General features: G+C 54.3%; 1 protein-coding gene across 1 annotated transcript; it reads right to left on the bottom strand.

The window, feature by feature from the left end:
* Positions 1–1,982: 1,982 nt before the first annotated feature.
* On the bottom strand, positions 1,983–16,640 carry LOC133342139 (coxsackievirus and adenovirus receptor homolog). Its single transcript, XM_061551106.1, has 7 exons — positions 16,303–16,640; positions 7,129–7,295; positions 6,751–6,949; positions 5,974–6,123; positions 5,457–5,579; positions 5,134–5,281; positions 1,983–4,666 (listed from the first exon to the last, which is right to left on the bottom strand). The coding sequence occupies exons 1-7, from the start codon at positions 16,364–16,366 to the stop codon at positions 4,027–4,029; spliced, it is 1,491 nt and encodes a 496-aa protein (XP_061407090.1). The 5' UTR covers positions 16,367–16,640; the 3' UTR covers positions 1,983–4,026.
* Between the last annotated feature and the right edge of the window lie 4,619 nt (positions 16,641–21,259).

The raw sequence follows: 21,259 nt of genomic DNA, 5'->3' as shown, positions 1-21,259 counted from the left end.
ATGTAGGACTGACAAGAATGCACCTGCTATCACGTATTTGAGACCTTCCATCCATCGCCCCGGTGCCAAACTGCCATGAGCTCCCAGTACCCACTCTGGAGAGAGAGCAGCCGTCTTTGGAAGAGAACAGCAAGTCAGAGAGCGAGGAAGACGTAGATCCAGATGACAAATTCTGAGGTAGAGCTGAGGAGAGAAACCCATACTACCCCAACCAAAAGACCTCAACAACTTGATCAGAGATATTGGTCTCAACAAGTCCAATGCCGAGCTTTTGACATCTTGGCTCAAGCAGTGGAACTTGTTGGATGAAAGTATGCAAGTTGCAGATCAGAGGAAGCGTCACCAACCTTTTTTGCAGCTTCTTCACCTGTCAAGATGGGCTCTGCTTATGCCACAATGTGACCAGTCTGTTCGAGGCAATCGGAATCGCCTGCAACCTGAATGAGTGGCGCCTCTTCATGACAGCTCATCCAGGAGCGTCAAAGCCGTGCTATCTACGTGGCTTTACCAAAAGACCCAAAGAATATTAATTCCTGCAGTCGCGAAAGCTTTAAGTCAAGATTACAACAGCATTAAGACCTTGCTGGACGCCTTGAAGGAGGATTACAGCTGGGAGGTCATCAGAGACTTCAAAATGGTGGCATTCCTGATGGCTCTCCAAGGTGGTTTTACCAAATTCCCTGCTATGGGACGGCAGGGACACCAAGGCGCACTACCACAGGTGGGACTGGCCACAGTGGACCGAGTTCTCTGTGGGGAGGAACAAGGTCAAGTGGGAGCCACTGGTGGACCCCTGGAAGGTGCTGATGCCACCACTGCACATCAAATTGGGCCTTATGAAACAATTTGTCAGCTGTAGATAAGGAGTCTGCAGCCTTAAAATACCTGCAAGACTTCTTCTCTAAGCTGTCTGGGGTAAAGGTCAAAGCCTATGTCTTCATCGGACCACAGATAAAGACGATCCCAGGGTGCAATGCATTCCCCAAGAAGCTCACTAGTAAGGAGAAAGTGGCTTGGAACAGCTGTCGCAGTGGTTCGTGGCTTCCTGGGCAATAGCAAGGTCGAAAACTATGTGGAGCTGGTTGAGACTGGTGAAGAACTATGGCATAATGGGCTGTAGGATGTCCCTCAACGTCCATATCCTTCATGCTCATCTTGATAAATTCAAGGAGAACATGGGAGGGTACTGGGAGGAGCAAGGCGAGCGCTTCCACCAGGATATACTGGACCTTGAACGCCGCTACCAAGGACAGTAGAACGAGAACATGGGAGACTACATTTGGGGGCTGATTCGTGAAAGTGATTTACAGTATAATCGTAAATCTAAAAAAACTACTCACTTCTAAATCCTTTGTACTCATTTTTATATTACTTTAGTATAAATACATGTTCATTTTGATTCAAGATTTTTTATGACTTCGTGAATGAAAAGACAAATTTGCCCGTTTTCTCATTGAAAAATAGGTAAATTTCTTAATATCACTGTCCTGATCATAAAAGCAAAGTTTGTGGGGAATAATAGCCAATTTCTATACTTTTTAGACATAAGCAATTAGGAAATAACACTTACTACCCAGGAACAAACATTGTGTTACATAGTGAAATCATTGGGGAGAATTCCCACTTTCCTTTTTTACATAAACAGATATACTAGCTTGCCTACCCGGCTTCGCCCGAGACTTGGATTCTTGTTTTGGATTAATACACGGAGGGTGGGGGGTGACGTCAGCAGGCACACTGCGTGGCGCTGCCGCATGCGGGTGACATCACAGATGTGACATCACCGTTCACTTTCCGTGCAAAACATATCCATTAATACAAAAGTCTACTTTTATACTTGTTGCATTGTGTACAGTCAGGAAGCTACCCACATGCCAAATTTCAAGTGTGTTGCATTTTGGGAAGTATGCTAAACATTTCGAACAGACACACACATTCACAAATTTCCATTTTATATATAAACAGTTCACCTAAACACAGCAGAGGAATTAACATTTTATTGAAAAATAAAGATTAAAAAAAGTATGGCTCTGTCCAAAAACATAGAATGTTAGCATGCCCAGTTTTTAGGCAAAAATAATTGTGAAACGTTCCACTTTAAGGTGCAGCAAGGTGGCCTTAGAGGAACGTAGCGATGGCTGCAATGCAGAACGAGGGCTGTGTACCAAATCTAAGTGGGGTACCTGTAAATGGATCACCCTGGATATGTACAATGTGTGTCCATGAATTACAAAAACAACTTCCTCCGGTGATGATCAGATGCACAACGAAACTTCACCCATCCCCTCCTGTAGCACAGGGGACCCGACACTAGATCCAAACAACGAGACCCCCTAGGACCCCAGCGATCATTAAACTTAACATGTTTACAATCATAAGTCAATAATTATAACAAGCGCAATTCCCAGTAAGATTCCCCAAACCTTCAGAGTAACATATTACATAGTCTCATGCAGATGAAGCGAATGGTTTGGGTGACACTAAGATTTATGGTAGAGGTAGAGTTGGGGTTAGATTTGGGGTTAGAGTTGTTGGGGTTTGTTCCCTGACACTGCTTAGGGGGTCCCCTTGCACCACAAATCCCGTACTGTTAACAGAGCCGACAGCCAGACTACGAGTTATACACAAAACCGCGAGTACAGCTTATACATGTTCTACGTTGCATACGCGTTACATATACAAGTGGAATTAAAATCTCCACAGCCACCCTCATCCCCACCACCACCACATACCCTTTTCCAAACACAGGGGACTCGAAACGCGTCAAATGTTCGGAAGTGGTTCGGAATGTAACAAACACACGCATTGGCACCGACGCACACACACGTGTAACTCCAAAGACAAAGATCCCCTTTATAGCCTTAACAGACTGTTGGAGCAAGTGCTGTCAGCGAGCACCTATGACGGCCAGCACGGCACACGATGGGGTCGGTGGCCACCACCACGCCCGGCTGCCTTTGTCTCCCTCGGGGCGATGTTTACACATCGCACCGGGTACTTATTTTAGGCCAAGTCAACCTTGGGAAGGGCCAGGTTCGGTTCAGATAATAGTCAACGGTGTTGGCCGTTAGCGGAAATCGAACTCGGTCGTCGGGTTTTTAGTGCAGCGCGCTGACCACTCGACGACCGCACGCATCGGTGCACGCGCGCACACTGCACGCCCGCACACTGCACGCGCACCCACGTGCGTGCGTGCTCAACATCACACCCGCACACAAGCATGGACGCACACACTCATACACACGTGGAGAAGTTCACACACACCCATGCACAACTCTGCACATACACAATAAAACAATCACAAGCATGTCTGGGTAGCTGCCTGCACAGAATGGAAACTTCCCCTCTCCATGTATTCATCGTTGGATGCAGTGGCCAGGTGGCTCGAGAGGGTCAATGCATTAAGCCAGCATCACTGAGAAAATAGATTCTGATCCCAACAGTGTAGCGGCCAGGCCACAAATGATTGCGGACAAAATAAATAAAATAAAAATTTGTTCTGGACTTAATTTGGCAAGGTTCCAGCTCTGAGAATCACAAAGCGCAGTTTGACCGTCATGCACCACCCTGCAAACGTTCTGCATGGATTCTCCATCTCATGGCCATGCCATGTATTTTTTTGGGTAAATATTTGTGTTTTATAATCACAAGGACAAAGACCCCCCCCCCCCGGTATAGCCTGAATAGACTTTTGGGGCAAGTGCTGTTGGCGTGCAGCGATGAAGGCCGGCACGGCACATGAGAGGGTGGGTGGCCAGCACCATGCCCAACCACCTTTGTCTTCCCAAGTGGCAATGTTTACACATTGACACCAGGTATCCATTTGAAGCCGAGTCAACCTAGGGGACGCCCACGACCAGTTCAGATAATCGCCACTGGTGTTAGCCATGAGCGGGAATCAAATTCTGGTTGCCGAGTTCGTATCGCAGCGCACTTATCGCTGCGCCATGGCTCCCCACACACACGCGCACACGGATCTAAGAATCACACGCAGGCACAAACCTCTCCGACACCTCCCGACCCCCGTCACACGAGGGTAAAGTCCCGACTGCTCCCCGCGCCGTTGCGGGCAGGTGCCGCGTACCCATTAGGGGGCTCCCCGGACCCCCCGCGCGAGGGCTCCGGCGAAACCCCCGGACGTAGGACGATCCCCCCGCCCCCTCTTCCCGCCGTGCCCTGCTGGGCCCCGGAGTACCCGGGGTACCCGGGGTACCCCAGCACGGAGCCCCCCGCGCCCCCGCCGCCCCCCCCGCCCCCCGCTCTGCCGTTGCTCCCCGTCGACTCGGGGATGGTGGAGAGGCGGACGTCGCCCGCGGCGACGGCGTGGCCCGGGCCCGGCCCAAACGAGACGGTGGGGCCTCCTCCTCGCTTGGAGGTGGTGGCGACGGCGATGGGGGTGGCGGCGCCGGTGGTGGAGGAGGAGCGCACGGAGCTCTGGGCGGAGCCGCGGGCCGCGTGGAGCGCGGACTTGGTGGCGGCGACGGAGGAGCGGTTGGAGGTGCGGCTGGAGGGACGCAGGCCCAGGGCGGAGCGGATCGAGCCGGCGGAGAGCGGGTTGTAGCGCGGCGGGTGGCACGAGTAGACGGTGTAGCGGTCGGGTGGCATCGCCGACACCATGGAGGAGCGCACGCTGCCGGACGCGGAGCGCGGAGCCGCCACGTCCTCACTGCGCACACACACACAGAGCCCCCCCACTGAAGCGTTAGCAGATTGCTACTAAAAGCAGTTGCACCGTTCAATTCCCTTCGTCCAGGCGAGTAGAATTCAATCACATTTATTCGATACGACGTTTCTTACGGGATATATTAAGCGACACATATATAGACACACACACACACAAAGACTGTTGGGGCAAGTGCTGTTAGCGAGCACCTACGAAGGCCAGCATGGCACACGAGGGGGTGGGTGGTCAACACCACGCACGACCGCCTTTGTCTCCCTAGTGGCGCACCAAGTACTCATTTGAGACGACCGAGGAGGGTCCCATGAATGGTTCAGGTAATCGTCACCTGTTCTTAGCCGTGAGCGGGAATCGAACTCGGGTCACCGGGTTCATAGCGCAGCCCGCTACCCGCTACTCGAGGGCTCCCCACACGTGCGTGCCCCCCATGCCGACGCGGTGTCGCGTCTCACTGAATTTCGTTCATGATCTCTTCCTCCTCGCGCCGCTTGCGTCTCCGCCGGCAGCAGCAGCAGCAGCAGAGCAGGAGCAGCAGCAGCAGCGCCAGCAGCGCCAGCGCCCCAAGCACGATGCCAGCGATGGCACCGGCGCTGAGAGTTCCTGCACAGACACAACACGGCCACCGAATCAACCACACCGCGTCGCGAATGGGTGATGGTGTTGGTTACGGCATTGGTGATGTTAGGGATGCAGTGTGCGTGATGGTGTTGGTGATGGTAATGGTAGTGATGGTGGTAATGGTGGCGATGGTGGCGATGGTGGCGATGGCACTCACTGTTAGTGATGGCCACAGCCATGACGCACGTCTCGGAGCCGACGCGGTTCTGTGCGGTGCAGCGGTACGTGCCGCTGTCGTCCTGCGTCAGGTTCCGCAGCATCAGCGTCCCCAGGACGGCATCTACAGCAACATCGAGATCAACAGCATCAACATCATCCTCAATATCCTCAAACTCGACATCATCATCATTGTCAACAATCGTAATCTCCATCTATCCCATGCCCGTGTGCCTCTCTGTATCAGCGTGTCTCCCCATGCCCCTGCATGTCTCCCCGTGCCCCTACGTCCATGGTCCCTGTGTTTCACCATGTGTCTCCCCGTGTCTCCGTGTCCCCCCCATATCTCTCCTTGTCTCCGCGTATCTCCCCATGTCTCCCCGTATCTCCCCACATCTCCCCGTGTCCCCAAGTATCTCCCCGTGTCTCCCCATGTCACCCCATGTCAATCCATGTCAACCCGTGGCAACCCGTGTCTCCGCGTGTCTCCGCGTGTCTCTCTCCCCGTGTCCCCGTACCCGCCGTGGCCTTGGCTGGCAGGGTCCCGTCGAGGCGCTCCCACACGTAGAGGAGCGGCGAGGAACCCGCGGAGGAGGCGCAGGACAGAGTCACATCCTTCCCCAGCTCCGAGACCCCCGCCGTTGTGCACATCGGTGCCGTGGGCCGCGCTGCACACACACACACACGGGTACATGGGCACACAAAGACAAAGATCCCCCATAAAGCCTTAACGGATTGTTGGGGCAAGTGCTGTTAGTGAGTAGCACCTATAAAGGTCGGCACAGGACACGACGGGGTGGGTTACCAGCACCACGCCCGACCGGCTTTGTCTTCCCAGTAGTGATGTTTACACATCGCATCAGGTACTCATTTGAGGCTGAGTCGACCTAGGAGAGAAGGCCCAGGAACGGTTCAGATAATCATCACTGGTGTTGGCCATGAGCGGGAATCGAACTTGGGTCGTCAAGTTTGCAGCACAGTGCACTAACTCCGACACTACCGCTCCCCACATGTACACACATACACACAACAACAATCACCATTCGCCACGAAGTGACGGCGACATCATCACGGCACTGTGCCAGGCTATGTGCACGTTAAAGGCCACGTGAAGTGTCGAACGCCTGCTGGCAGGTCACGGGACAGACCCAGGTGCCATGGGTTGACTGAGACGACTGGCTGATGCACCACCTGTGCCCCGACTGTGCCAACACATGGGTACAACAACCGCCGTTTCCCCCCCAAGGTTTCCCCTTGGTCCCCTTGGTCCCCGTGGGTCCCCTCGGTCGCCGTACCGAGCACACTGAGCTGGATGCGCTGCCGGTCGATGCCCGGCGCCTTCTTCACTTTGCACTCGTAGGTGGCGCTGTCGCCCGCTTGCAGCGACGCGATGAGCACCGTCGCGTTGCCCTGCGCCACGTTGCCCGCAAACGACACGCGCCCGCGCAGCGACGCCATCTGGGTGAACACCTCGCCCCCCTGGCTGGATATCACCTGGCCAGCGGGTTCCCGAGGGTGGGCGGTGGGGGGGGGGAGACAGAGAGGAGGGGGATAGAGGGTACACGTGGGTTAGTTGGCCTCGGGGTATGCGTGCAGAGGTTTGCGTGTGAGTCAGGGGGTAGGGGCTTCGTGTGTGAGGGGGGAGGCGAATGGGTGGGGGGCCACGGGGGTACCATGCTGTCCCTCTGGTTGGTGTCGGGGTTGTCGATGGTCCACTCCACGTCGAGGACGCCCGTGTCGCCCGCGTCCACCGTGAAGCTGCAGTCGAGCGTCGCCACCTGGCCCAGCGCGCGCTCCACACGCGGCGTCGCCGACGTCACAGTCACGCACACGCAGCGGCCTGCGAGCGCACACAAAGGTCCCCCGTATAGCCGTGACTGACTGTTGGGCCAAGTGCTGTGAGCGAGCAGCACCTGTGAAGGCCGGCACGGCGCACGAGGGGGGGGCGGTGTGGATGGCGAGGACCACACCTGGCAACCTTTAATCACCTGAGGCCGAGTGCACACACATACACCGCCCACACGCGCACAAATACACACACACACTCCACTTTGCGTACACACCTGCACGCACACGTGTGTGTGTCCGTACATCGTCACTCGAGTGATTGAGGGGGATTGTATTGTTGTTCCAATGTCAGAACGAGTCTCTCCCAGGGTCCACACCACTCACACGTGGCGACCGTAACACATGGCCCGCTCGCACATTCACCTGCTGAATCACCAACCCGGTGGCTACTACGATGATGATGATGATGATTCTTGTGGTGATGATGGTGATGATGAAGTAACACCAGCAGCATTTGTTTAACAGGCCTGACGCTGCTCAGACCGACGGTCAAAACCGGTCCAGGGTAGTGCTCACTTAAACAACTGCTGCCAGATGATAACGGCTGTGGAGAGCCAATAGGGCGATGCATTGAAACGATATTCGTGTTTACGTGTGGGTGCACATAACATAGTTATGCTTACACACACACATCTTTACGCAGAGCCAGTTAGGCCAGCACACAAATTCTCCACATTTTTCCAAGAGATGTTTCATAAAGCCCCGCCTGTCATCGCCCCCACCCCACCCGCACCAGTTCCCCGCGACACATTCTGCTCCGAGATGAAGTGACGTCTTCGGTGCAATTTCTCTGTAGGTGTCATCTCTATGGTGGTGGTGCTTATGTTACTGTTTGCCACGCGGAAAATAATCCTTAGATATTGAGTTGGCCGACAATTTAACCCTGGAGGCATCACGACTCTCAGCATCAGCACGAGCACGCGAGACACGGGCGTGACCCACATGGAGAACACACAGTACACACACATACAAAGAACAACAACACACGTGGGTAGCAACACACAGCACATATATATACCAATACGCAGCACCAATACATAGCACACATATAGCACATACATATATAGAGAAGACACACACAGCAGAGTATACAATCTCACATTACACATAGTATATACATCTATACACAGAACGAACACAAAGTAAAATACACATAGCATACATATACTACTGTATAGGAGGCACGCATAGCGCACACACAATACACACAAACCACAAACATAGCATCAAGACACACGAAATGCGTGACACACTTTACTTATGTTCAGTCAATGATCCAGGAGAGCCAAACCGAGTCGTTTGACTCTTTCTCAGGAGGGCCCTGCCGCTGATGCTGCTACTTGGGGTGTTGACTTGCAACATGACTTGTGTTTGTTATTTCACATGCAGGCAAAACCGGAGCACCCGGAAAAAACCCATCCCCGTACAGATGGATACAGATGGCGAGGAGTCCATTTGCTGTAGCGCCTTCTCGTGGCGAGGAGCCAGGGTACGGCTCCTCTTCGACGTGCACAGGAAGGGAGTTTCACAACCCATCTGAGTGTGACCCACCAACCCACGCTGCTGCTGCTGCTGCTGCACGGCACTGGCGCAGACAGCCACGTGCAGCGGCACAGCCATCACCACCGACCCACAGAGACAAAGATCCTCGCCCGTGTAGCCTTGACGGGGAAGTGCTGTTAGCGAGCACCTATGCACGGCTCACGAGGGGGTGGGGGGTGTCCGGCACCACGCCTGGCACGAGGCCTGACGAGAGAATTGGGGCGGCCGAACGCGAGTCGGAGTACCTGCGGGACTTTGCACCTGTGGTTGTGTGTGTGTCCGTCTCCCTGTGTGCGTCTTCGCGTGCGTGCGTGCCTGTGTGTGCATCTCTGGGTGTGTCTGTGTGTGCATCTTTGCGTTTGTTTCTCTGTATGCATCTCTGTATATATCCATTGAGTATCTGTGCGTGCATCTCTCTATCTGTGTATCTGGTTATGTTTCTCCGTGTGCATCTCTGTGTGTATGTGTATATATCTGTGTCTGTATCTGTGTGTCTGTGTTCACTCGTGTATATTAAAGCGGATGAGCTCTCGCTAGAATGAGCAGAGACGGAATGAGCGTGGTTCCAAAGGGCTGGGGGTAGTGAGGCGGTGAGGGTGACGGTGAGGAAGCGGTGATGGTGAGGAGGCGGTGAGGGTGATGGTGAGGGGGCGGTGAGGGTGATGGTGAGGGGGCGGTGAGGGTGATGGGGCAGTGAGGGTGATGGTGAGGGGGCGGTGAGGTGAGGTGGTGATGATTAGGTGGAGGCGAGGGTGTGGTGTTTGGCCTGGGTGTAAAGATTATAAGGAACATGACCCCCGGGCTAATAACACCCACCCAGCCACTCACACGCTCAGCACACAACACCCACCCAGCCACTCACACGCTCCGCACACAACACCCAGCCAGCCACTCACACGCTCAGCACACAACACCCAGCCAGCCACTCACACGCTCAGCACACAACACCCACCCAGCCACTCACACGCTCCGCACACAACACCCACCCAGCCACTCACACGCTCAGCACACAACACCCAGCCAGCCACTCACACGCTCAGCACACAACACCCAGCCAGCCACTCACACGCTCCGCACACAACACCCAGCCAGCCACTCACACGCTCCGCACACAACACCCACCCAGCCACTCACACGCTCCGCACACAACACCCAGCCAGCCACTCACACGCTCAGCACACAACACCCACCCAGCCACTCACACGCTCCGCACACAACACCCAGCCAGCCACTCACACGCTCAGCACTCAACACCCAGCCAGCCACTCACACGCTCCGCACACAACACCCAGCCAGCCACTCACACGCTCAGCACACAACACCCACCCAGCCACTCATACGCTCCGCACACAACACCCAGCCAGCCACTCACACGCTCAGCACTCAACACCCACCCAGCCACTCACACGCTCCGCACACAACACCCAGCCAGCCACTCACACGCTCAGCACTCAACACCCAGCCAGCCACTCACACGCTCCGCACACAACACCCAGCCAGCCACTCACACGCTCAGCACTCAACACCCAGCCAGCCACTCACACGCTCCGCACACAACACCCAGCCAGCCACTCACACGCTCAGCACTCAACACCCAGCCAGCCACTCACACGCTCCGCACACAACACCCAGCCAGCCACTCACACGCTCAGCACTCAACACCCAGCCAGCCACTCACACGCTCCGCACACAACACCCAGCCAGCCACTCACACGCTCAGCACTCAACACCCAGCCAGCCACTCACACGCTCAGCACACAGAGACAACCAACCCTGCTACAGCACTCGCTTGCTGTTACGGTAAGGGATGTCGGTCAGCATCCATTAAAGCCAGCACGGCACTCCCGGCCGCCTTTGTCTCCCCAATGCTGCACAGCAACTGGCTGGGGGGGGGGGGGTAACCACACAGCCGTACGGTCACTGTGGTAACCACATACCTGCATAGCAACGGGGGGGGGGGGGGGGGGGTTAACCACACAAGCGGGGGGAGAGGCCGGAGATTCCAAAGGCGAGAGAGAGAGAATTCCAGCTCAAGAATGACAACAACAACAACAACAGCAGCAGCAAGGCGACAACGACGCGGGTCTCCATGCGGCGCCGGCTTCAGCCCGGACCGGTCTGGGGCCGGCATCCTGGGGAACCGGTTTAGTGGAGCGGGGGGCGGGGGGCGGGGGGCTGCTCGGGGGTAGGGAGGGGCAACGGGGGGCCGAGGGGGGGGGTACCGAGCAAGGGGTGGAGAAACAACTCCACATTCCCGTGGCGGGGTCAGTCCATCTTGAGCGCCACTCCGGCTGGCTGCACGCGGTTTGCACTTCAATGATTGATCAGAAGACCCGCGGTGGTGCCCCAGCAACTGCGCGCATTCGTCAGCCACGCTGCGTGGCTTTAAAGGGAAATGCAAGCGGCACACATCTCGTAGGCCAGAGATCTCGCCGGAGAATAACCTCGCTTGATACATCTGGCCTCTCTGCGCTATCAAGGGTCGTTGCCCGAAACGTCGCCTATTTTATGTTATTTCTCAGTCAGTCTTTTTGACGAATGTGCCGAGTTTTAATTTTATTAACTTCGGATAAATGATGCCGATGATGCCGCGGGTGGGGATGATGGTTGTGATGATGTTGCTGATTGTGGCTGTGATTGATGATGATGGCGGTGATGGAAGTGATGGTGGAGGTATAGGGGATTGTGGTGATGATTATGAATGATGTGGTGATGATGGTGGTGGTGATTATGAATGATGTGGTGATGATGGTGGTGGTGATAATGAATGATGTGGTGATGATGGTGGTGGTGATAATGAATGATGTGGTGATGATGGTGGTGGTGATAATGAATGTTGTGGTGATGATGATGGTGGTGATAATGAATGATGTGGTGATGATGATGGCGGTGATAATGAATGATGTGGTGATGATGATGGTGGTGATAATGAATGATGTGGTGATGATGGTGGTGATAATGAATGATGTGGTGATGATGGTGGTGATAATGAATGTGGTGATGATGGTGGTGATAATGAATGTGGTGATGATGGTGGTGATAATGAATGTGGTGATGATGGTGGTGATAATGAATGATGTGGTGATGATGGTGGTGATAATGAATGATGTGGTGATGATGGTGGTGATGATGGTGGTGATGATGGTGGTGATGATAATGAATGATGTGGTGATAATGGTGGTGATAATGAATGATGTGGTGATGATGGTGGTGATAATGAATGATGTGGTCATGATGAGAGAGGCTTGTAGTAGCCGGTGGTGGTGATCATGTCCGTGGCAAGGGAGTTATTGTAAATCACAGAGCCGCGCTATTTGCCAGCGAGTCCCGGGTGCCTGTGACGCTGATGCACGACGCGACGGATTCTCGCTCGTCCAACAAAACGAACACGCAGCACCTTACACTTGCGTGACTGCAGGAATTCACATTCTTTGGTTCTTTCGGTAAAGTCACGTAGATAGAAAAAATAAAAAGAAAGAAAGTTTTTCACTTTATTTGTATTTTTATTTTTTAGTCACGAAAATCTAAAACAATATTTAAAAAATTGTACTTCAATTTATTATTATTCTTTTTACTATCTACGTGACTTTACCGAAAGAACCAAAGAATACGCAGCACAATGCCCATTAAGCCGAGTTGTTGGGCATGGCGCTGTTGACGATGACCTTTGTAGAAGCTATGACTGAGGTACAAATAACCCACTGTGAACAAAACATTTTCCTCATTAAAACATTTAATGGGATTTGTGTGTGCGGGGAAATGGGAATTCCCTTCTCCATTCCATGATTTTTCAAGTCGAGTTGAGATGCGTTTCTTTATTAGATACCGATCATATTTTGGCGGCAAAATGAATAATTGGCGGGGTAAATGACGTCGTTTTGAAAGTACGATTGGCGGGAAGGGAGGGCACTCAGCCCATCGTCTCATCGCGACCACGACGATGATGTTGATGATGATGTTGATGCTGATGTTGAGATGTTGACGGCTCCGTGCTGCTGATGTTGATGGTGGTGGTGGCTGAGTCATTGGCGAGTGTGGAGGTGAAACAACTCCCTCGCCACGCCCGTCGCCTCCACACCTCGGCTCGCACTCACCGACGCACATTGCTAATCACCGCGACCGAGGAATGCAATATCATCGATACATTCTATACAAACACGTCATATGCAGTCTATTTATAGACTGCATATAGAATATGTATAGATGAGAAGCGGGGGTAGCTGCCACGGCGGTGGTGTCATGGTGACCACCCAGCAACCAACCACCCCCTCCACTAAACCCGCAGTGACCAACGCGGGGAAGTATGGACAAAGACAAAGGCCGCCCGTGTAGCACTTGGCAGACCCTGGGGCAAGTGCTGTTAGCGAGCAGCACCTATGACGGGGTAGGTGTGAGGCCAACCCCACGCCTGCCCGGCCGCCTTTGTCTCCCCGTGTTGATGTTTACTACAGACCGCTCCATGCACGAGCCCTTCTAAGACTGATAAGAAGAAGACGACGACGACGTGTGGTCACAACCTCCCCCCGATGAGCGTCGTGGGTTGCCGGGCTGCAGAACAAAGCGGCTGTTGTTGTTGTTGCTGTTGTTGTTGTTGCTGTTGTTGTTGTTGTTGAACTTGCTTCTTCACGCAGCGCGATGTCGTCGTGGGAACCTCGCTGGGAGTTGTTGTGCACACGACTCATCGTCACACGCCGCGGGGTATACACACCACGTGACATGCACACCGCGGGGTATACACACCACGTGACATGCACGCCGCGGGGTATACACACCACGTGACATGCACACCGCGGGGTATACACACCACGTGACATGCACACCGCGGGGTATACACACCACGTGACATGCACGCCGCGGGGTATACACACCACGTGACATGCACACCACGTGACATGCACACCGCGTGCCATGCACACCACGTGACATGCACACCACGGGGTATACACACCACGTGACATGCACACCACGTGACATGCACACCACGGGGTATACACACCACGTGACATGCACACCACGTGACATACACACCACGTGACATACACACCACGTGACATGCACCACACGTGACATGCACACCGCGGGGTATACACACCACAAGACATGCACACCACGGGGTATACACACCACGTGACATGCACACCACGGGGTATACACACCACGTGACATGCACACCACGGGGTATACACACCACGTGACATGCACACCACGGGTTATACACCCCACGTGGTGTGTGTGTATACGGTCCCTTCTACCGCGGTCTACCGAGACTAAATCCATGGGGCACAGCTGCGTCCGCTTAACACAGACACCGGCACTGCTGATGAGACTCAGGGAAGACGAAACCGGTAAGAAATAGCGTGGGAAGACATTAGCTGCAGCAGTTACAGCAGCTACAGCTGATGACCGAGGAGGAGTTAGAGATGATGATAATGATTATGGGGATACAGTATAATAATGATAGCGATGATTACAATGTGGAGGAGATCAAGACGATTTGACAGCCGTATACATTAACTAGTTATGCGTCTGCAGTGGCCCTTCCCCAAGGCAACGTGCCACACGGACATGGGTTTAACAATGTCTCGGCGCTGCTGTCACTCCGGGAAGGCAAACCCCATCCGTGTGTTTTGCTGCATAAAACAAATGTTGCGTGGCAACTCTTTGGCTCGGAAAGCCGAAATTCTGGCCGAGGGAGTCGCCTGTGGATGCGCTGCTGGAACGAGAGAGGCCGAGAGAGAGGAGCAGTCCCCCAACTCATCAGCAGCAGCAGCCTCCCGCGCACATCAGCATGGAGGCATCGGGCGCTCATCTCCTGCTCACAACCATGCTCACTCAGCCAGTACTGTGAACTCCACATTCATATGGCCGGCAGGGTGGGAATTATACATAGAGGACGCACACTTCTGATCTTCCCCCACAATGTAGTATCTATTTTATCGGCCACAGAGGGAGTGAGGATGGGCTGACAGTGAACGGCCCCCAAACAGGAGTTGAACTCGCAACCTTCCGCCTGGACCGGGATGGCTGCGTCGCAGCTGCGGGGCACCGCAGCTGCGAGAGAGGGAACCGATCTCGGCTTCGAGAGCCTCGCTGAGCATGGGATTCAACTCCCAGACAGGACGAGGAGGAGGGGGGGGGGGCTAGGAGTGGGACGAGGTGGAGGTGGAGTGGGACGAGGTAGAGGGGGACGAGGTGGCGGTGGAGGGGGACGCTCACGCACCGTGATGAATGGCAGTGGCAGCGCCCGGCAGGAAGCTAAAGCGTCAGGGCCCACTAAGCTCACGGAGATCTCGGATTCAAAAATCAACTGGAGTCAGAGCACAACATAGAGGCAGAGTAAGATAGAACGCGAGTTGATCATCTCTCTCGTATCTCTGTCCTGTCGGTCTCTCGTGTCACTACTGCATCTCTTGGCATCTCGCTAGAACGTTTATAAGTTGCATCTGTCCCTCCCTGCTTAGCTTGCAGCACCGTGGATAGTTGGTCAACAGAATGAGAATCTTTATACTCGAGGAATCCGATGAGCTATAAAGCTCCTTTTCACACATGTCCAGTCGGGGCACGGCGTCAGAACGTTTCTACAACGAACAATAGAAAAACACGACACAAGTGCAAAGTCTAGGAAAGGTATTCTTTAAGTCTTTCGGTAAAGTCACGTAGATAGGTTAAAAGAAAATAACAAAAATGTTGAACCTATCTACGTGACTTTACCGAAAGACCCAAAGAATATGAATTTCTGCAGTCACGAAAGCTTTAAGTCAAGATGTATAGGTTAGATGTAAACAAATCACTGAAATAATCAGTGTTTTTTGTTTTTTTTATATTTTATTCACTTTATTTTTATTTTTCTACACACAAATAAAACTGAACTATGTTTAATCTAATAATAAGGTAAGGCCCATCGAGCTAGCTATCAACTTATTTTCCAGAGGCGACCTGGCCATAAATAAAAGCTCAACAAAGTGTCGTGTCAGTGTGGGGGGTCCTGGTTCTAGGGTTTAACTGCAGGGAAGGTGAGCTCAGGCGAGGGGTCCAACGTAGGGGTCGGAGGGGGTCAACAGGTGGGCTCCGTGGGGCGAACCCTTTGCTCGCTTTGCCTCCATCGGGCTGCAGAGATCACCCCCATAACGCCACCACCACTCCAAGCTCCATCCATACCCCCACATCTCCCACTCTCCCCTACAGACCCCCATCCCTGCCGCTTCCCCGCCCCTCACCAGGGAGGTAATGGGGGAGCGGGACCCCCGGGGGAGGTAATGGGGGAGCGGGACCCCCGGGGGAGGTAATGGGGGAGCGGGACCCCCGGGGGAGGTAATGGGGGAGCGGGACCCCCGGGGGAGGTAATGGGGGCGCGGGACCCCCGGGGGAGGCAGTGGGGGAGCGGGACCCCCGGGGGAGGTAATGGGGGAGCGGGACCCCCGAGGGAGACCCCACTCCACGGAGACGGCGGCACTCACCAGACAGGAGGGAGAGGAGGAGCACGAGGACGGGGAGGGAGACGCGGGCCACTGGCACGTCCATGATCCCCGACTCGCCCACTCCTCTCCACGGCCCACGGGGTCTCCAATAATGATGGTGGAGGTGGTGGCGATGTGATGATGGAGTTCACGTGGAACTGATGATGATGCAGCCTCTGACTTGATGGTGTTCGGTGGGATTTGATAACGATGTTGATGCTTTCTTCGGGGAATCGACGACGACGACGACGATGTTGCTGGTGACGGTGGTCGCGTGGACCTGGCGGCGACGTCGCTGGATGTGAAGTTCGGGACGACGCTACAGGCGAACACGGCCACGGGAGCAGTGCGTGCGACTCGCGCACTCAGCGAAGCCAAACATATGGGCGGGGGGAGGGGCGGGGGGCGGGGGGAGGGGCGGGGGTGGGGGCGGGGGGAGGGGAGGGGCGGGGCTTGAGGGAGGAGGGAGGGGCGCGTTTTGAGGGAGTTGAAGTTAAAGTTGCCACCTTTGAGATCTACGATTCGAGGGCGTTTCGTGAGAATATCTCTCACAGTAGCTGCAGAGGGGAACAGCTGCATCTAAACGCATCGTCTTCAGTGGTGTGTAGCTGCCATTATTATTACGCAACTGACACAGAATCCGGGGCGGCCTTTCACGTCTTCGGGACGACTTACAGATTTCCCCAAGATTAGCGAGTGGACAATCCCGGGAATGCCAGGAATCGGTGGCAAGTCGCCTTGGAGAGGCGGGGCTGAAGAGTTAGAAGGGCGGGGCACCCCCTTGAGCCCCCCGCCCCCCTCCCCCCGGACCGCATCACTTCCTGCCACGGTTCAATTGTCCCGGGTGCAGTCACGTGGCGCGTATTATTGATGGATGAATGGCTCCCGATGCCTCGTGTGTTTTGACCATACTTCACCACGCCGGTGAAGACGTGGGAAGGCCCAGGAGCTGTTCAGATATTGCTCACCAGTGATGTTAGCCGTGGCCGGGTCATCGAACGCAGGTGGCCGGGTTCCAAGCGCAGTCCACTAAAACCAGGTTCATATGATTCCTCCGCTTGTTTTCGCCAATATAGCCTGAGTCTCAAGACACTTTTCAGGAGGGTACTGCCATGGTTTCGCAGCAGATAAGTCATGTTGCTGCTGCTGCTGCTATATGTGTGATCCCAATCAAGTGATTTGCAGGCGATGTCGGCATTGAGATGTTTAGCCAATACCGGGTCCTCTGTGGCGCGTGGGGGGGGGGGGCTATGGGAGGATGAATCAGGAGAACTCGAAGGACCCCGTCCAGCGCAGGGGCCGACAGAGAAACCTTCACAGTGCACAGAGAGGGGCCCGAGCCGGGGATCGCCGCTACCGCCACCCTTGCCGGTTCAGGCTGCAGTCCTGCAACTGCGCTGGTCGCGCCTCCACTGGAGGTGCTTCCCATCGACTGAGCTGCAGCCATTCTTACTGCGGGGTGCACAGAGGCGGTTTCGGGGGTGGGGGGTAGGGGGGGCGTTTAGGAAACTTGGACCATCGTTTCAGCTGCCGCGCCCGAAGGTAGAATCCTGGCGCCACTGCGGCATGGCCCATCCCTGCGCCGTGACAACCACGGGGCAAATGTCGCTGTTGCCGCCTTACGGCCAACGGCGGGTCATCTCAGCTGGCGTTGGAAATTCCACGTTCGTATGACGGGGACGGTTACACGTAAAGAGAGACGCGCGGTATTATTTAATTATTTTATTGCGCAGCGCGTAAATCAAAACGAACACACAACACCAACACACAACACCAACACAATGACGACTACTGCTGCAGCAGCAGCAGCAGGAGCAGCAGGAGCAGCGGACTGTGCAGCAGGCAACGCGTGGCGGTGTCGTCGTGCCCACCACACGGGTTGTAATCGCCGCTGCCGCTGTGTGTGGTTGTTTATCGATTGTTATGGTTCATGTTGATTGTTGTGGTATTTGTTGTGATCGTTAAAGTTGTTATTGTGGTTGTCAGCCCCCCCTGCCCCCCATATAATTATGTTTAAATGACACTACGTGGGGTAACGTTTGTCGTCCGTCCCCCGCACTTCCGATTACCACGGTTGGCTACGTGTGGTGCGAAAGAAGTTGAACACGCAACATACATGTGCCACGTATTTAGTTGATTGTTCTTGCTGTTCGATTGTGATTTGGGTAATTTCTTTGGTAATTGTTTATACATTTTAGTGATATGCGTTGGTCTTGTTTTAATTTAATATTGTTCAGTTGTAAGTGTTTGTAATAAATTTTTATATTAGCTGCTGTGGTGTATTGGGTCGTTCATTATTGCGCTGGTTACGTCATATATGGCCAAGATGCAGGTTGTTGTTGTTGTGGTTGTTGTTTGGTTGTGCATCGCATTTTTGTTTGATCAGAATTCACAGCAGTCGCTCTATTAACCCGACATCAGAACACCTCCTCCGTCTCTCACGTTCGTATTGATACCTCGTTAAATAAAATCATCACGAACACCCTCACGGGGTCATCGTTGCAAACGAAGAGACTCGCATAGTGCAGAGCACGCACGTGGGAAGCCACGTGGCAAGGGCGCACGACAGCCAATCGCGAACGAGGAGGCCGTGGTCGTGCCTACGCGCAAACCGTGCACGGAGCTAAAGCGCAGCGGGGGGGGGGGGGCTGCGAGGAGACGACTGGGCCCAACCCAGAGCCCCTCCCCCACAGCCCCTCCCCTCACCCCTCATGCATCCCGACAAAAGCCCTCCCTACCCCTCCCCCAGTCTGGACCCAACCCAGCGCCCCTCCTCCCATCCCCCATTAATTCCCCATAGCCCCCTCACCCCCTCCCCCCACTACAAAAAAACCAGCCAATGACGAGCTGCGCGTCAAGTCACGTGACTGGCACATGGCACGTTCTGCTGCCGATAACAAGTATGGCGCTAACTACAATCCCCAATCAGCACGCGGCGCGGTTGTCACGGGCAAGGTCTCTCACCAAGGCGATTGGCAGATCGGAGACCACAGCGGCACAGTGCTGCCATGTGCTTTACCAGGTGAGGGCGCATTGCGGTGCATTGCCTCTTGTGATTGACGACCTTTATTTAACCAAATAGATAAGCATACAATACGTCTCCTTCACATATCGGTCCCTCCACATTAAAATAACGAGTATTTCTTACACAAGCCTTCGGTCGCACGGCCTTCTGGGAACACTTAAGAAAGTCAGCAGCATTGACTTGGCTCGAACAAACTCCGGACCGGTTTCAACACTCAGTGCCTCATCAGTCAGGCTCGCTTGAATCAATGCTGCTGAACTATGAGATGTTATTGGGTCTAATTCGAGGATAAATACTTTTAAAAAGGTATGTGGGGGTACAGATGCGCGAGGGAGACATTGCCTGCTTCTCTATTTTGTTATTCATATTTTCCACGACGAGGCCAATTATTTTCCTTATTTAACCCGTTGAGAGACAATTGGGATCCATTCCCTCTTGCGACGGACGTCCTTTATTTAGCCAGGTGCAGGACCACTAACATGCACCTTGCAATCTAAAGGGCACCTCGTGGCATCGAGTCAATTGGTGAAAGTCATCACTGTTTTCTCATTTGACATTTGGCTATAACACTGAAAGAGAAAATTGGCAACTCGAATGAAGACTTGGCAAGGCCTTTAACGTCCACTTACCACCAGAGGGAACACTTTAGTACGTTTTGGTAAAATACATTCCTGGGCGGACACAGCCAGGAATTGCACGAAGTGCCAAGGTGACTCAGTGTAAACGTGGCCCCGCCCACTCCGCTCATGGCTCCGCCCACTTCACATAAACCCCGCCCCCTTCACCCGAGGGCAACGCCCACTTTGAAAAATGCCCCGCCTACTCCGCTCACAGGCTCCGCCCACTTCACATAAACCCCGCCTCCTTCACACGAGGCGACGCCCACTTTGAAGAATGCCCCGCCCACTCCACTCATGGCTCCGCCCACTTCACATAAATCCCGCCCCCTTCACCCGAGGCGACGCCCACTTTGAAGAATGCCCCGGCCACTCCGCTCACAGGCTCCGCCTGACCGGCTCCGAGGCTCCGCCCCCCGTGCTCCGCCTCTCCTCCGCTCCGACCTCCGCGTCGTTCCAGCGGTAATTGACTGAAACGAGTCGATGGACAGCAGCTCATTCCTCAGCCCATGCACGCCCCTGCCATCTAAATCATTCTCTTACGTTACCGCTTAATAAGCTATGTCAAGCGCCTTGAGTAAAGGCGCTCTAAAAATATTACGTAAGAAAAGCTGCCATTAGTCGATTAGGCAGCAATTAGCTAGCGACGACGTCACCGTAGCGGGTGATGTCAATCACAGCGGGTGATGTCAATCACAGCGGGTGATGTCAATCACAGCGGGTGATGACTCTGCACGCGGAAGCTGCGAAGCAAGACGGTTGGCGCATGCCCCGTCATAACACGGCCGATTGGATACTTTTTGCCGTTCAGGCCGCGGCGTTGTTGACGGATGTGTCGAGTGCGGATTCACGTACAGCCCTCTTTGTGTGTAGGGACAGTGTGGGTGCAGGGACAGTGTGTGGCCTAGTGGTCACGAGGGGTAAGTAGGGAAGGGAACCATCTGGGAAGTTCGGGAAAATGCGAGAGAATTCTAGAAAGGGGGCGTGGCCGAGGGCGGGGTGAGGGCTCCGCCGGCAATAAAAGGAGGTGAGAGGCGAGGTTCGGGGCCGCTGTGGGATCGGGGTCGACTGTCTTCACGCCGTCGCCGCTACTTGCGTGCCATCCCTGGCCCAAGTCATGTGTGCGTTATCCCTGGCCCAAGCGATCTGTGCGTTATCCCTGTCCAGGTCAAGTTACCTGCATGGAGCGTCTTCTTAAATAATAAATAAGTAAACCTCTACAGTTCAAGTTGTCCGAGCGTCACTACATATGTATGTTGAACTTCTTTCGCACCGTACGTAGCCAACCATGTTAGTCGTAGGTGTGGGGGAAGGA

Source organism: Lethenteron reissneri, chromosome 13, assembly GCF_015708825.2.
Source record: "Lethenteron reissneri isolate LAM-NWPU_2019-01 chromosome 13, ASM1570882v1, whole genome shotgun sequence".
Classification (NCBI taxonomy): Eukaryota; Metazoa; Chordata; class Hyperoartia; order Petromyzontiformes; family Petromyzontidae; genus Lethenteron; species Lethenteron reissneri.
This window is presented reverse-complemented; position numbering and strand designations above follow the sequence as displayed.